General features: G+C 40.3%; 1 protein-coding gene across 1 annotated transcript in view; it reads left to right on the top strand.

The window, feature by feature from the left end:
* The window catches only part of nlgn4xa (neuroligin 4 X-linked a), a 112,665-nt gene extending 95,787 nt beyond the window's left edge, over positions 1–16,878 (top strand). Inside the window, exons 5-6 of the mRNA XM_084347020.1 lie at positions 4,276–5,065; positions 14,472–16,878. Coding sequence (XP_084203146.1) covers positions 4,276–5,065; positions 14,472–15,366 — 1,685 coding nt within the window. The 3' untranslated portion in view covers positions 15,367–16,878. The remainder of the gene's footprint in view (positions 1–4,275; positions 5,066–14,471) is intronic.
* The last annotated feature ends 863 nt before the right edge of the window (positions 16,879–17,741 follow it).

Genomic DNA, 17,741 nt, shown 5'->3' with positions numbered 1-17,741 from the left:
ACAAGATAATAAGCAAACAATATCAGGGTATAAGGATTTAGATTTTACAAAAGTAAAGATATAAGGAGGTAAAACAGAAGGAGCAGTGATCCACAGTAGGGTTAGGGTACCCAGGGGTATGACGATCCAGATCCGTCAATTAGTGCGTGTGAGCCTGCATGTTACTGCATGTACGTCCCTTTCTGTCCTCTCACCATCTGTTTTCAACATGGCCGCCTGGTGAGAAACTTTACAGGTCTGCAAATTTTCATGGCAAGTGGTAATTACGAAGGAACATATTTTAAATTTCTTGAAATTACCCCTCAACTACAACAATAATTACCTCCAAATGTATTGAAAATAACCCCAACATGATTTAAGAATAATATTCTGCTCTTTAGAAGCTGGCCATTTCTTTCATACATTTCTAGAAAACTTCCAGCTGGTTCCTGCTTGACTTCGGCTGTTCATACTATTTTAATTTCCAACTAGTTTCTTTCTGACTTACCTTCAGCCGGGGTTGCAGTTTAATTTCTTGACAGCGGAGCACTTCACATGCAAACCTGACTCTAGAGGGATAGGTTGAGCATCATAGTTTGAAGCTTAAAGGTGCTATTAGTAGGGAAAGTTGATTTATGGGTCTCAGTCCCAACTCGTCAAATAATGACGCTATGGGATCAACTTTACTTACAAATAGCACCTTTAAGGCCATCATGCAAAAATAATGTGCCCAGCCCGAACAAGACACCATTACCATTACCAGAAAACAACACCATCAGACCAGAAACCAGTGTAGCAACATATCGACTACAAATAGACGTTTTTCCAAGTGTTAGAAACAAAAGTAGCCAACTTAGAACCATTGAAATTAAACAACCATTCAATTATTCTGTTATCACCCGTGCCCCAAAACATTTCTGGATGTTGAAGAGACATATCAATTCAGTGGAATTCTTTGTTAACACAGCACGTGGCATTTGGATTTTCAAACACTATTTATTATTACAGTTGTCCTGATGTATGATGGTGCCGCTATATTTTCACATTCATTGCTCTCCTTATGTTATACTCAGGAGCGGCTGAGTCACTTTCGCCATCTAGTGGTAAAATACAGCTTATCAAACAGGATTGAAAATGTTTACATCGGCCAAACCCCAGTAGCGATCACACCCGTGAGTCTACCGGTGGATAAAGCTCCATGTTTTTGGTGACCCCTGATGAGCTTTCTTTTGGTTCCACTATCAGGAGGATATTTCTACTTGTGCACAAGAAGTATGTATTCGGAAAACTGCAATGATATATAATTTGTAAAATCATGCCAACCACGAAGGAACCCCTTCAGGGAAAAACACAACACTGCAACATAAGATACAATTTAATGGATGAACTGCCTTTCAATATTCCTAGCACAATCAGGCACCCATGGGAATATTTCCTTTCAAAATAAACGATCCGATAATTTTCCTTTTCCGTCCTCAGGAACTTCATGTTTTGAGCCTAATAGCTGGTACAGCTGTGATACTAGCTGAATCATCATTATGCAACCTGCTATCACACGTTGCATATGCCTGTAAGCTGTGAGCAGAAAGATGTTTCCTTCTTAGTTAGCACCTTTTTTTTTCTTAGTCTTGACTGATGTTTGAACCTGTTTTGATTCTACAAAAAACAGCTATGACAGCTAATATTACAGCGTCTAGGGGCCAATAACTACGCTGCAGATTTGCTCTTGTTTTAGATTTTTAGGGTATTACCATCACAATTGTTTGCCGAGTGTAGCCTCAGTGAGTTTCCTGATTTGTCATGCAGTGTTTGGATACAGGGCATACAAAAAAATGTAATTTGTGGCAAAAATGGAAAAGAAAATCACAAGCAGACAGACCAGAAGCACCAAAACAAAACACCACCTGTGCAAGAAGAATTCACTGAATCAGTTCAGTAGCATCAGTTATTCAAATTGCCTTTTCTGTCATCAGATTACTCATCATATTTTATCACCACATGCAGAAACACCAACCAAAATATGTGTTCATTCAAGTGTGTATTCGGCTTTAGTCTAAAAGCATTAGAGGAGAAGAGCTGAATGGGAGAGGATTCTGGATTATCATACTGTATTTACATTTTTATTTATATGTATTATTAATGGAGATTATAACTAAGCAAGCCAGAATGACTTTTTTTTCCATTCCCTGGTTTGCACAAATGAATAGCTTCGTGTAACTCAAATGTATACAACCAGCCATCTGTCAGAAAAAAAAGGAGGATTTGGAGGATTGGCTCTCAGAAAGCGCTGCTGCAGTTCTCGGGCCATTTTCCTCTCTGTGTGAGACAAATACAGATTTTTTGAAAGATGCACCTTCTTACAAAATCAACCTTTTTATCTTGCTGGTAGAAGTCCATTGGGTTGACCTTACAGACAATCAAAGTGAGGAAGACTTGAGGCTGTTTTCTTTTGGTCTTCTGTTGCTGTTATTAGGTCTGTTTCATTTTGTCCATCTTGTACTTGAGGGAATAGGAATAGCTTACTTTACATTTAGATAAAAGTCCTCATGTTCTGATGGATAGAAATCATGGCTGAGAGAGAGTCAACAAACACTCTCTGCCCTGCCAAGCATTCTTGGTGATGTATAATACATCACCAAGAAAGGTAATGTTCCTTTTTTCATTTGCTATCGGAGGTCGGTTGTTGTAAAGCTGCCATGAAGACAGGAGTACCATCAGTTTGTGCATCAGCAAACATACCAAGGTCATAAAAACCTTCAGTCACTCTGTCAGTACAGTTTTGAAGTTACATCAGACTTGAGGTTTAACTGAAGCTCCACATCTGACTCACAGCGGCAGCAGTAAAAGCTTGTACTGCTAACCAGGCCTAGTGGAGGATGTCTGCTGTGTGCTCAAAACATACTTTTCAAGTCGGCCTGGTTGAGTCACCACCGACGTGTTTGCATAAGTATAAATAGCACACTCTGAAACAAAAAAAAGCACATAACTCTAGTGTTCTAGTGTATTGTGGCCTACTTGCTGATTGGCAGTCCGTGAAGCCGTGTTCCAAGATGTGGGAATTGCCTAAGGTGTTGTTTCTATATGAACAACAAATATCTTTTATGTTTCGGTTTGCTCATCAGGGACACAAAGATGTAACGTCAATATTCTGAATCACCCTTTTAATGCTTTGTAATGTTTATTTGTGCGAGCATGAAAAAAGACAAAAGTCAGAGCTTCAGAATTCTGAGTTTGACTGGGTTTCTCTCTATGTAATTTGTTGAATGAACAGTAAATGAGTGATTTGTTAGACTCCATTAAGTGGATCTCTATATGCCATTCATTTTCTGCAATGAGCTATTGTTGCAGGGTAAAAACTGAAAAGAGCTAAATAATAAATACATTATGTACTAAGTACATTTTACATTTGATTAACTAAGATAAATATGAGGTGAATACTGAATATTGATATCTCACAAAAGTGAATTGAATTAGCTGACATAAATTCAGCTAATGAATTCTTAACATCTTAACATTTGCTAGGTAAACAGAGCCACACAGTACTTCAAGATTCTTGAATTGTTCCAAATAAATCAATACCCATAAATAATGTTGAACAATTGCAGGCAAATATGAAAAACAATGTTACATACCAGTGATGCAGATTGCATGAATTACCCTATGATCTTCCTGTTTCCCCGTGATCAACTTCCTGTCACATAAGTCACATATGACAGGCCAAAGCAAATCACAAATGTACACTAAAGGAAACAAAAAACAATTCTATCATAACAGTATAATGCCACTCCTGGTACAGTATGTGCTGTGCCGGTAGCTACAGCACAACTCTGTTTACATTGTTTCTCTGATTTACTGTTAGAACCGAACCTGTCAGGGCTTAACTTTCAATCAAACCGAGACACAGAAATGCCTCTTCAGAGGCTGAGAGAACAAAGGAACATATTTCCCCAAAGACCTTTTGTTTCATCATTTTAATGATTAAAAAAATTCTAAAACTCAAAATTTAAAAATCCCTTGGACATGATTTTTAATAGTTTTTCGGATGAACTTCAAATTTGAGGGAATAACTTCACTGGTATCACATCAGTAGTGGTGCTCAGTTAGGCAGATGACATTAGTTTGAATTTGACATCTGTATCGTGGAGAGGAAAAAGGTTCCCTCTTCCATGTTTTTAACTAGAGCAAATGTTTGCTGCATTTCACCTAATTATCAAGTATGAACCCTTTGCTGCCAGCATTTGTGTGCATGTGTGTGTGTGTGTATTTTTGTTTCACTAATACCAGCTCTAATCTCAGATCTGTTCCAGAAAGCCATCATCCAGAGTGGCACAGCTCTGTCCAGCTGGGCAGTCAACTACCAGCCTGCCAAGTACACGCGTGCCCTGGCTGAGAAGGTGGGCTGCAACATGCTGGACACCATTGACCTGGTGGAGTGCCTGCAGAACAAGAATTACAAAGAGCTGATTGAACAGTACATCACACCCGCGAAGTACCACATCGCCTTTGGGCCTGTTATTGATGGCGATGTCATCCCGGATGACCCTCAAATCCTCATGGAGCAGGGGGAGTTCCTCAACTATGACATCATGCTCGGGGTCAACCAGGGCGAGGGGTTTAAGTTTGTGGACGGCATTGTGGACAGTGAGGACGGTGTGTCTGCCAATGATTTTGACTTTGCCGTGTCGGATTTTGTGGACCATCTCTATGGCTACCCGGAGGGCAAGGACACTCTGCGCGAGACCATCAAATTCATGTACACGGACTGGGCGGACAAGGAGAACCCGGAGACACGGCGCAAGACCCTAGTGGCTCTGTTCACTGACCACCAGTGGGTGGCGCCAGCAGTGGCCACAGCTGACCTCCACGCCCAGTATGGCTCACCTACGTATTTCTACGCTTTCTACCACCACTGTCAGAGCGACATGAAGCCTAGCTGGGCCGACTCGGCCCACGGTGATGAAGTACCATACGTGTTTGGAATCCCCATGATCGGCCCCACAGATCTCTTCAACTGCAACTTCTCCAAGAATGACGTGATGCTGAGTGCTGTGGTCATGACCTACTGGACTAACTTTGCTAAAACAGGGTGAGTACTCCCTCTTGTTGTCCTTCCCTTTCTTTGGGTTTTCCTGAATTTTGATTCATGTTATGCCATCGTTCTTACAGTATATGAGATACATGCAGGTATCTAAAATTGCACGCCATCTACCTACAGTACTCAGTCAAACACATACTGCTCTTTGCACTGTCCATTGAGAGTAAACGGCCGTTATCTGCTTAGAAATTATATTAAAGAGTGCTCTTCATAATCTCAGAGCTTGCCTCATGATAATCATGTTTTGATGTTTCTGTAGAATCAAAAGTAATCCAGTGATTGTTGTCTAAACATGAAAAAATCAAGGTTGAATTTATTAATCCATAAAGTCATGGAAAACGCAGTGCTCTTAACCCCGTCTACCAAGCTGACTACAGATCATGAAAAAATGGGGTAATATAATTCAAATAGGCTTTACGCCCTGTTTGCATATTTCTGGCTCTTCTGTCGTTTCCCCTGATTAAGGAGGAGGAACACTGGTTATTGTGTGGTCATGCGTAACAGACAGGTGGTCCATGTTGCACAGGCCAAACACAAACCGCGGGTAGCTAATGCACTATAACTTTACACGCTGTAGATTTTCCACAGTCTGACTTTGACCATATGTACTGTGACTCGTCCTTTAGTGCACACCATCAATGCCTCAAGTCTTGAAAGGGTGCAGGACCTGGAGGAAGAAATTCCCAAAATGGACTTTAGACCTCAATAGGTTACATGGATATGACCGATAGATCTTGACCGATAGTCGTATGAATGAAGTCAGGGAAAGTCTTGGTAAGTGTGGATTTGGACAGACTCCATGGCAGCAATTTACTTTGAGTTTACACCACAAAGCATGATGGGAACTGTAACTGTAAATCCAAAAAATAAAACATATTTATAATAATGAAAGATGGAAAAACAACAGGAGTGACCAAATTAATACATATTTTGAACTTTTGTACTCAGGTGACTGTTTTGATGACTTGCAACATGACTTGACAGAAAATACATTACTGGAGACAAGAATTGGACTTGGAGGTTTACGACTCATGACTTGACTTGAGACAAGATGACTTGAATGACTTGTCAGTGTTAATTTTATGTTTTCAGTTTAACTTGATTTAGAATTAAATTTGCCCTAACCAAGGACACGACTTGACTTTACCTCTAACCTGACGTGACTTGTTCAAGAAAAAATGACTTGGGAGTTGCTTGAGACTTGGACCACATGACTTAAACCACATGTCTGGTTGATTAACAGTATTTTTGATAGTCTGTGGACACTGTTGATGATCTCTGAACAAATACAAGTACTTTCAAATTGCTTAACAGTTTTTTTTCATTATAAGCATCTTATTAGATATAGTTCCATTGACCTGCCAATTGAGAGGAGTGTCACTTATTCTGAAAGTAGCATGCGCAGCATGTAGTGACAATGTCATATGCCTGTGAATAAAGTGAATGAGAACGTCCTTGGGTTCCTTTTGCCTGTTAAACTATGCTTAAATTAAAAGACCTTCAAAGCCTTTCGAGAATACATGTTTGATACTGCAAAGATAGATTTGGGATATGGTATAAACAAAAAAACTTTTGTTCTGATTAGAGTATTAATGATTAACTGAGAAGTCAGAGGGATCAAGTGGAGGTTAATACAACAAGTCAAATCCCCTCCGGTGCTGTGGCAGTGCTCGATTTGATGAGAGGATTTGCCTGCTGTTTATATTTGGATCACGTTTTTGTTTCGCGCACCTTGAGATTAGGTATCAGGGTGTTTGCAGCCTAGTCATACTGAAAATTCACTTTAAGGTGAATAAATAAAGTCTTGATCAGCTTCATAGTTCACTCCCCTCTGTTTGGCCCCCATCCAGCTGATGCTCAGTGGGAGATTGGCTGCCTTATAGGTATTTTGGGAAGGCTCTTTTCTCTCGCTTCCCTTTTCACTGTGCTTCTAATAAAGCAGTGACTGAAAGCAAAATTTGTCACTGGGAGTGTGGCCATTTTTCAACAGCTCTGCCCCACTCTTTGCAAAGTCTCCCGTTGTGAAGTAGAGCAGATTGATGTTCTGAAACTTCTTGATGTCAGAGCACAAGAATATGGCAGTTTAGATGTACACACAATACGACCGAATGCGGCTGTTTTTATGTACAGGCTGGGTACGTGTGTTGCTGCCAATATTCTTTGTTGCCGAGCTGTCACGCCACCATCATCCCCTCCACTTCCTGTCTTGAAAGTCAGCTCAGTCAATATGTAAATGTGATACATATTGTAAAAATGTGATTCAAATTCAATGTATCTGTGGTTTGCAGACATGTAAACTGTCACATTTTATTCTGGCTGCAAAAATGAGCTGCTGGGCCCTTATTAACCCGCTCTACCTCCGACTCTGTCAGGGAGGGCTCAATGATCAACATCAATTAGCTCAGATGTCTTTCACATTATTGTTTAGTTTTTATTCACTGAGGAAAAAGGGAGTAGGGACTGTATTTTTGTCAGTCCAATCTTCCTTCAATGGCAGGGTAAAATTCCTCTGGGCTTTACAAACACTGCAGCATGACTTCATCTAAAGAATTTGAGCCATTAGGTCAAATGAAAATTAAAAGGTCTCAGAAAGACTCCCGGGGCCCCCTCTCCTGCATGTTTTATGCCACTTTTCTGCCTGATCAAGTCTGGAGTTTTCCAAATGCTCTGTTTCAAAGCATGCATGAGAAACACAGTAGCCTTTAAAAGCATGAAAGCCCCACAGTGTTTGGTTTGTCCATCCTGGGCTACTGTTGTAAACCAACATCTTCTCAGACCTAACTTTTGATACTGTATATGGCACCTTGGTCATTGACGCTCTACCTTAACCTCTAGCATCAGTAGCATTAGTTAGACTTTCAAAATAAAGCTTGCTGACAAACAGTTCACATAGCATGACATATTATGACTTTTGGAGTGTTTTGGTTAGGTTTAAGCACAAAAGCTACTTTGTTAGGTTTTAGGAAAAGGGGTCAGGCCACTGACCAGGATGTGTTTGACCCAATGGGAGTGCGACCAGACTAGCCCCTCTATGATTGTACGAGAATCTGTGGTGGCCATGGAAAATGTGAAAGGCCCACTCTAGAGCCAGTGTTTGGTTTGTCCATTCTGGGCTAGTGTTGAAACATGGCAGACCCTGTAGAAGAGGACCTGCTCCCTTTGTAGATGTAAAGGTCTCATTAAAAGGTAACGAAAACACCATTCTGAGTTCCAGGTTATGATAAGTGATTATATTCCATTTCTGCAAATACGTACCCCTAAATCTTACATTTGGGACCTTTAAAGGTATAGTTGGTAATGTTGGAGAGCTAGCAAAGATTTGAAAGTGGCACCTTGTCTAAGCTCCACCCCCTTCTCCCCCTCCCGTCAGTGCTCCGTCCAAAGCCCCGCCCCCACAAACTTGAACGCGCATCAGACAGTCCGTCAGCAGGGAAGAGGAGAGCCGTTAGCATTGGGCTAATACAAGCTACAAAAGTAGCTAAGCTGGCTAACGTTACATATTTCATGAAAATAACAAATCCCCCGAAGCAAAACAACTAATTACCTGTCCAACAGAAAGACAGCAACCTCTGCATCACTTCTGGAAGTGCTACTTTTGGCTGCATTTTCTCTGCCATTGTTCTCTGCTGCTAGCTGTGCTAACTCTTCTTCTTCTGTTGTTTTATGGCTGTTGGCAAACAACTGTTAGGTGTGCATTACCGCCACCTTCTGACCTGGAGTGTGATCTCCTGCTAACTCCATATGCAGTGTGCTGAATATATCCGGCAACGGTGACACGTGATGAGTGTGCTCAGGGAGGAGGGGGGGACAGAGGGGGGTGCAGGCAGGACGAGACATGAAGGCATCTGATTGGTTCTTTCAACTCGGACCGAGAGGGAGGGATTGGTCAGTTTTTACAGGCCTGCAGCTGCCACAGAGGTCTGATTTATTTTGTTCCTTTTTCTGAACACATTATGTATGGACTACTCTCAGGGTCGAAAGACCATTTCACCCAGTATAACAAAAAGTGTTTCTGAACAGGATTACCAACTATACCTTTAAGGCTGCTCTGGTGTCAGTTAGTACAAGGTAACACTAAATACATTACAGCTCATCCAAGTACAGGGGAGCATCTGTTCCACCTCTCTGGTGACTGTGAATTTTCCGTTTTCATTCACCTGTCAGACTGAGAGAAGTACAGCTTTAGCATGTAAACTTATGGCAAGAGTCACTGTACTTAGCACCAGATTGGATGCTTCGTTGAAGCATATACAAACAAAGCACGTATTTTGCAGTTCAGTGAGCTTGGAAGGCTTTCAGCGTTGTCTTTTTTTATTTATTTATTTAATTTTTTGAGCAAATTCAGTGGGAGAGAGTGACATATTGTTTCAGCATATGTTAGTATTAAGATGACAAGCCCACCACATGCTGGCAGTGCCTTATGTATGGTTCCATATGTAGCCACCAGTTGGAGGGCAGACCTTGCATTATGGCTGAGTACAGCCTTTTTAATGAGGGAACCACATTAGGGGAAAGGCACAGGTGGAACTGTGTACATTGTGGACCGATGTGTTTGCCCGACCTTTAAATGATCCCCTGTAGCTGTTCCCATGGGGATGACTAATCTTCCTGGGGTCCATATTAACAAAATACACTTAATTATGAATAATATCAGCGTTGATGGTGATACATTTTTGACCTTTCTGTTTTGTTCCTGCTTTAATGCTCAAATAGTTTATAACCGTTACAATTACAGATTCAACTGATCGCAACAGGACGTAAATGAGCTCACTCATTTTTTTAAAATTTGGATACCACAGAATTGCTTTTATTAATTAAAGTCTGTATTGTCTGCTATAAAGGGTAACTCTGCCAATTTTGAATAAAGTGTGTTTACAGGTCTTGGGGAGTACCACTGGGAACTATGGGAAAAAAGCAGTTTGGCTCCAAAGGAAGCTGCATGTAATCTGATAAATTGCCGCCATCTGAACATTTTCAAAGAAAAACCCCATGTGCAGACTTTATAGGAGAACAAAGTCAGAAATATTAACAAATAAACACAATTTAAACTGACAAAAAAGAGACCATTTAAAGCTGAGTCCAGTCAGTGTTTGGTCTAATGGTCAGCGTTCTTTCTCAAGATCAACATCACTGGCATGGATTAGCAATAGCATGAACAAGCAGCATGAACATCAGCAGCACAAAATTAAGTTATTTTGTCAACAAATACTAGGTGAACCAGGAAAAGAAAAAGGAAAAGGAAAATATGAACTATCATAAAAATACCAAAATACACTGGAGGGGGTCTTTAACTTCTTAGCCTACTCACACATGGTAGAAGCACATAAATCAAGGACAAAGTCCAAAACAAACACAATCTGGGCATGTCAACAATATCAGCCAGGCATGACACTCAATGCTCAATCTGTGGAATAAAGGTGTTACAGCAGTGCAATATCTGACCAGTGGACTGCTTTTCAAAACCTAGCACCCTCTGCTTTACAGATTATATGCTGCTTTTTCTGGAGCCACAAAGGGCTTTATACTACTTTTTTTTTCAAATATGAAGTAGTACTCCCCAAGACCTGCAAACACACTTGTGTAAAATTGGAGGAGTAACCCTTTAAAATGAGACAAGGTAAGAAAAATAGAAAAATATTTTGAAATAGCAAATAATACAATCCTTTTTGTTCAATACACACTTCCTTTACCTTTAATCTCATGCTGCCTCTATTTATGTTAATTATTTAACTGATTTACTTTAGGGCCAGTTTATGTAAATAATTATGTAAGAATACATTCACAAAATTAATATAATAATGTGGCAAAATAGAGGCATTAAATATATTATTATTATTATTATTATTATTATCATATTGAAAGAACAGGAATGCTCAAATGGGACTTTTAGTTCCTTTTTTACTTCCTGAGTTTAGTTCTTGGAATATTTCCTGGAGCTATTTGAAAATGACTAAAAATGGGCAAAATGCATGTAGTCACAGTTGATATCTTCTGAGTGGTCCCATATAAATCCTCCCACAGTAAAGGAATATTAGGTAATATGTGTCGTGGGCATCTGATGGATCTGTATAAGATGGTCATTACAGCCAGCTGACACAGTCAAACATTTGTATAAGTGCTGGAATATATAGCAAGCCTGAGCATGATTCACCCCAGGTTACCATTGAAGTATTTAATAACTGGTTTCTGGTATTACTGGCATTACTTTTTAAATGAAATAAAACAAACAGATTCTATAATAGAATATAAAAGTAGAGAACATTTTCTAGAGAACTGGAGTCTGTAATTGTTTTATTTTTTCAGATGAAGGCTGTGGCTCCATGTGCGCACATGTCATCCTTGAGCAATGGGCCATTGGTGTGTGTCTGTGTGTGCGTGAGTGTGTGTGTGTGTGTGTGTGTGTGTGCGTGTGTGTGTGGGTGTGTGAATGGGCGAATGAGAGGCAAATTGTTGAAGTGTTGGATAAAAGCACTATAAAATGCAGCCATTTATTTATTTTAGCAAATAAGCAGTGGGCCTGTGGCTCAATTGAAAAAACGAACAAAAATTGAAATGCTGTAATTCAAAAATAGGCAGTTACAAAGAGGCACAAGCAGATGGTGTGTGTGTGGAGGTCTGTTGACGCATTTGCTGATTTACTTCCCTCTCTGCCCTCCTTTGTTCTGCACAATCAGTGGCACAACCTGTAAAAAAAACTGTGATTGTGTTGTTTCACAACTCTTTGTCCAAGTGATAGACGTCTTTTGGGAGACATAGCTGACCGAACTTCCGGTTTGTGCGCAGTTATGATCATTTTTAAAACCAACAACACCACCCAAACAGATTCTATAGGGTTCAGATGTGATGACTCTGCAGGAGTCTTGATGCATTGCTTCACTCCAGATAATTATCCTGTACAAGAACCAAAGGTTTGGCTCACAATGTTCCCTGATAAATAAATAACAATCATTTAAAAAAATATATATTCAAAATGAAGGGTTGTGGAGTCTCAGTCTGAGGAAATAAGCTGCTCTGTAGTCTGGTGGTACGGCAGTGGATTCTTTTGCAAGATGGCAGCAAGTTGAACAGACTGTGGCTGGTGTGGGTGTTGTCTTTAAGTATCCTTTGGGCTCTGTGCAGACACCTCTCTTCAGCGATATCACCGATACTCTGGAGAGGGGCACCAGTGATGTTCTGGGCGGTTTTAATCACACTGCAGAGCATTCCTGTCCTGGGCTGTGCACAAACCATGCTAGTTTGTGATGTTCTCAGTTGGGATGATAATGTCAGTTATACCAAATTGCTAGAAAGTGTGGAAGTGCACTGTATTCACTGAAGGAAAGAAAAACTGAGATATTGCCTAATTAGGACGATGTCATAATTATGAGAGCTTTATGCCAGAAGGCATTTTGGCATAAAGACATAATAAGACTTTATACTAAAACATATTTATTTCGAAGACACTCTTGTCAAGGTGACTTACAATAATTCAGATTCAAGGCTGTGAACATCTATTACATATCAATATTGCCATGCATAGACTGAACCATGCCAACGCATTCCCACTTCCAACTCCTCAAATATGGCAACTTGGTCGGTGACCTTAAGCTTCAAACTATGATGCGGTCTGCGGTCAAGTTAAAAATAATCTATGCAAAGTCAGGTTAGACTTTCAAGACAAAGATTGCTGACAAATTTTCACAAACATTATATATGTAAAACGTTGCAGTTGGTTAGGTTGAGGCACCGAAACTACTTGGTTAGGTTTAGGAAAAGATCATGCTTTGGGTAAAATAAGAAACGTTATTTCATAGGTTTATTCAAAATACATTACATTATGTAATTTACAGAAGTTACTATTAACTTTAAAACATATCAATCTTTACACTTGAGTCTTGGTCTCCTTAGGTAAAGTCCTGTGTATAACCCGTGTAACCACACCAACCACCCCTAACATGGTCTTAACTTGCTCTTTATAATACTGCACTAGTGGGTCGACACCAGAAATGAAGAGGGGTAACTGCGGCATCAAACTTGGAAGTGTAGGGCCGCTGTCCAGGCTGCTGTATTTTACACATTGGAGTGAGAACAGGCTGACATTACCTACACTCCTGTACACATACTGTACATCCATACACATGTATACATACACATTTTCATGTATATACATCTATTTATAACCACTCAGTACCTTTTCATCCACAAAATGCACAAACACACCTAACCCTGACTGGTTGTCGCTAATACAGTAGCTGGAGTTTGTCGGCGTCCCTTGGTAGTCCCCAAAGTGCAATGCATGACTCTAAATGACTCCTTCCTATTAAGTATCCAGATTTACACCCTGCCCACACACACACACACTCACACAATGCCAAAAACACACACACACACACAACCGCACACACACACACACAGATACACAAACACTCCAGTGCGTCTTATCCAAGGTTGTTGTCTAGCCTTCACTCCCCCTCACCTCTCCAAAATTAATGAAATTGCTCCCACAAAGTCACTAGAGAGGCAGCTCTTTTCCAAACTACAAAAAAACAACACCCCAGGTGAGACTGAATATTAAGAAAATGTGACAACAGACCTGGAAACGTTTCATTGGTTTATAAAGGACACAGAACATTCTGTCGGCTTGTGCATTCAAATTGTGAGTCACCTAGAAACGTGTAGCTTGAGCCTGAACAGAGGGAGTGGAAAAATACAAGAAAGGCTTTGACTCTAGACTCTCTCATCTGTGTGATCATGCTGCGTGGAAATGATTAAAAAAGCCAATTTACAGTGTTTTAAATATGATCATTAGGTTATGTTATGTTATCTATTTATTTATTTATTGTCTCATTAATGCATGTTAACTGTGTCATAATGGATTTGGAGAGATTTAATAGCCTGTTTTCACTCCCAGCATGTCAAATATAGAATCGTGGTCAGTGGCCCTATACTTCTTAGTTTGACGCTGTAGTTACCACTCTAGCATCATTTCTTGAAGAGTCCTTTGTGTCAACAACTGGGATGAGTGATTTGTTTTTTATGTTATGTAAGTAAGCTAACTAGCATAAGCAACATAACTTAGTTAACAACCCTAAGGATCATCTTTTCCTAAACCTAACCAAGTTATTTTGTTGCCTAAACCCCACCAAAGCAAGTCTAAATCGACATTGCATATGTACAATTGCTGCCTAGACTGCAAACCCTTTAACGTGCAAAACTGACACTACAAGGGTAGACCATCATAGTTTAAAGCATGAGGCCACTGACCAAGCTGTTGTATTTGACGAGTTGGGAGTGAGAACTTGTTGTTAATCTCTACGTATATAAATTGTCCAGCCCTATAGGCCACAGGTAAATAAAAACAGTTTAGTCATTTGATTACATGTCTTTGATTTTGGTCTCTTCTGCTTTCCTGTTTCAGGGATCCAAACCAGCCAGTTCCACAGGATACAAAGTTCATCCACACAAAACCCAACCGGTTTGAGGAGGTAGCCTGGACTAAGTACAACCCCAAAGACCAACTCTACCTTCACATTGGCCTCAAACCACGAGTCCGAGACCACTACCGCGCGACCAAGGTTGCTTTCTGGTTAGAACTAGTTCCGCATCTCCACAACATCAATGAATTTTTTCAATATGTATCCACCACCACCAAGATACCACCACAGGACACCACCCCCTACCCTTACACCAAACGGTTCCCTGGCAAAAACAACTGGCCATCCACCACCCGTCACCCAGGGGTCCCACCTGCCAACACCAAACAGACAACCGACCAGCACAAGAGTGGCGACCTGACTGATGAGTCGACCGTGGTAATTGAGACCAAGAGGGACTACTCTACTGAGCTCAGCGTCACCATCGCAGTTGGAGCGTCCCTGCTCTTTCTGAACATCCTCGCCTTCGCTGCACTCTACTACAAGAAAGACAAGAGAAGGCATGACTCAAATCGGCGTGTCCCCACCCCGCAACGCAACTCTGCTCCAACCAACACGCCCTCCACAGCCAACGATGTGGCCCACCTGCAGAGCGAGGAGCTGATGTCCCTGCAGATGAAGCAGCAGCAGCTGGAGCACGAGCACCACCACGAGTGTGAGTCGATGCAGACCCATGACACACTGCGTCTCACGTGCCCACCCGACTACACCCTCACTCTGCGCCGGTCGCCCGACGACATACCCTTGATGACGCCCAGCACCATCACCATGATCCCCAACTCGCTGGCTGGCATGCAGCCTCTGCACAACTTCAATACATTCGGTGGCAGCCAGAACAGTACCAACTTACCCCACGGCCACTCCACCACACGGGTATAGCTCCGCTGGGAAAGGATGCCGCTTGATTCCCTCTGGATCAGCCACTAACCTCGCAAGGCAAATATGACAAGATAAAACTGTGTGAAGCACAGACTCAGCAGATGTTATTTTGCTACCATGCCTTCTTGAAAAGTATATACAATTTAAATTGAAAATATTCAAAGTGAATGTTACTATAGTAATAACTCTATTTGGAGCTAAGCTTCATGGAAGGTTTCGAGGAGTTTTACCAAAAGACAAGGCAACCAGGGGATGACTGTTAATATTCTTACAACACAAAATTAACTGTTTCTGTGTGACAAAGAAGCCTTTGCAGACGCTTTTGTGCCATAAATATAGGCAACAGTAGGAGGTCAGTGGCATCAGTTGTTGAAAAGCAACAATTAAACATCTGGAACATCATCTTTTCATGATCCTTCATGCATCGGACACCTGACTTGGGCACAGAATTCTACACCCCAGCCTGAAATGTATTTATGAAAACTTTGTAAAAAACAGAAAAGAAAGAAAAAGAAAAAAAGGTATATAGTTGTGCGTGGAAATTTAAAACTTTAAAAAAGAAAAAATTATATTAAAGGAGTTCCTCCTATTATTGTTTTTATTTTGGCTGAGATCTTTTGGGTTTTTCCAGCTTGTGCTTTCTGTTTAGATGCGTGTAAATATATCCAAACACCCTTCATTCTTTTTCTGATTACAGCCCGTGTTGCATTCATTTTCTCACAGAACGACCAAAATGCGAACACAATCCCATCCTTGGAGAGTTGCACACTGTGTGTCTGCAGGTCATCACATACTGTCTCGTACATTTGCTTTGTTTCCACTCTTTAGACATTGCATGTCCCGGAAGAGCTTTACTCTCCATTTTCAGACACATCTCATCTCTGAGAATGAGGACTGACTTGATCCCATCACCTGCTGTCATCCTGTTATGCTTCCAATAGTTTTCTTTGTGGGCTTTTTCTGTCTTGCAATCTCAGCACTGCCTGAGCTTACAATGTGACCAGCAATGTATTATTTAGAAATAAAAAAGGCAGTGATTTTTTTGTATCAATATTAGTTGGATATGTTTGTAAAGAAATATATGTTAGATATTTCAAATTGTCATATGCTAGCAATATGTAAAGTATTGTGCCAGGCTTGTGATATTTTGGGTTACAAAAGCAAGTGAATGAGTGTAAATATTAATGATATTAATTATTATAAAATTACAACAGAAGTAACCATTAACTCTCGTTCCGTTTTGCATCCTATTATAAAAAAAAATGGAAATACATCCAGAAGATTTTAAGCTACATTTGTAAATTCTATAAAAGATATATTCTTGCCATTTGGTCCCTAAACCAGTCATGATAACAAGGGTTTTAATGTAGAGTTTTAAAATCCTTAGTTTGTCTTATATTTGTTTGCGGTTTTGCCTTAAGTGATAATAGAGATATTTCTGGCTGGACACCTGTATAAACTTTTTCTGCAACATTTTTAATAAAATATCACAGTATTTTCTAAAAAAAGAGAAAAAAAGAAACCTGGGAGGTTTAATTTGATGGTTGTGTGTGCTGTGTGTGCAAATGTCTGTGCATGTTAGTTTGATTATACTGAACATTCTCAAATGTATTTAGCTGAACTGCAGAAATACTGTTAACATATTCTGAGTTACTTTCAGTTCCTTCTACTTCGACACTATTTGGATTGCTATTCAGGTACCGCCAGTGAAACTCCACACTTCCTGCACAGTTTCACATTAAAAGCCAGTGTCCAATAATCCCCATAATATCCCTTTCCTGATACAATTTTGAAAAATAAACAAAAAACAGCGAAGAAAATGCTTCCCAAACTGAAGGGGAACCATTGAATGCAGGAATGTGAGACTTAATATGATTACAGTGTACAGTTAGGCTTACAGGCACTTATAACACAACAATGAATAGATAGCATTTCAGCTAAATTAAGGTTTAATGGTCAAAGAGCCTGTGCTTTTGGATCACATTTTGTAAATCTGCGTATAAAATGTATTAACAGCGACATTACACAAAGGCTGATTTAAAAAAAAAAATCTAAATTATAGTGTAACAATATAATCCATTTAATCTAACGTTAGTCTGTAAGCCCAGTCAATACACCCCTTGCCCCTATCACTTAGCCCTACCGCTCCATTTTTCGCATTCACGTCTAGGGTGTCCCAACTGGGGTAGGATGAAGTGTTAGGGCAGGGTAGGAGCGCGGTTTGTGCAACATTCACTCATATTTAAGTTACTAGCACAAATTTTGGCCCCGCTTTTACAATTAAAAGTAATTTAATTTATATTTTTTTCACAGATTTAAAAGGATGACACACAACCACAGTCTTTGCAATATGGGCCTCTTGCTGCTCCTCGGTA

This window comes from Pagrus pagrus (assembly GCF_965226575.1).
Source record: "Pagrus pagrus genome assembly, chromosome: 24".
NCBI classification, from domain to species: Eukaryota; Metazoa; Chordata; class Actinopteri; order Spariformes; family Sparidae; genus Pagrus; species Pagrus pagrus.
The sequence above is the reverse complement of the archived record's forward strand: the minus strand, read 5'-3'. Positions and strand labels throughout refer to the sequence as shown.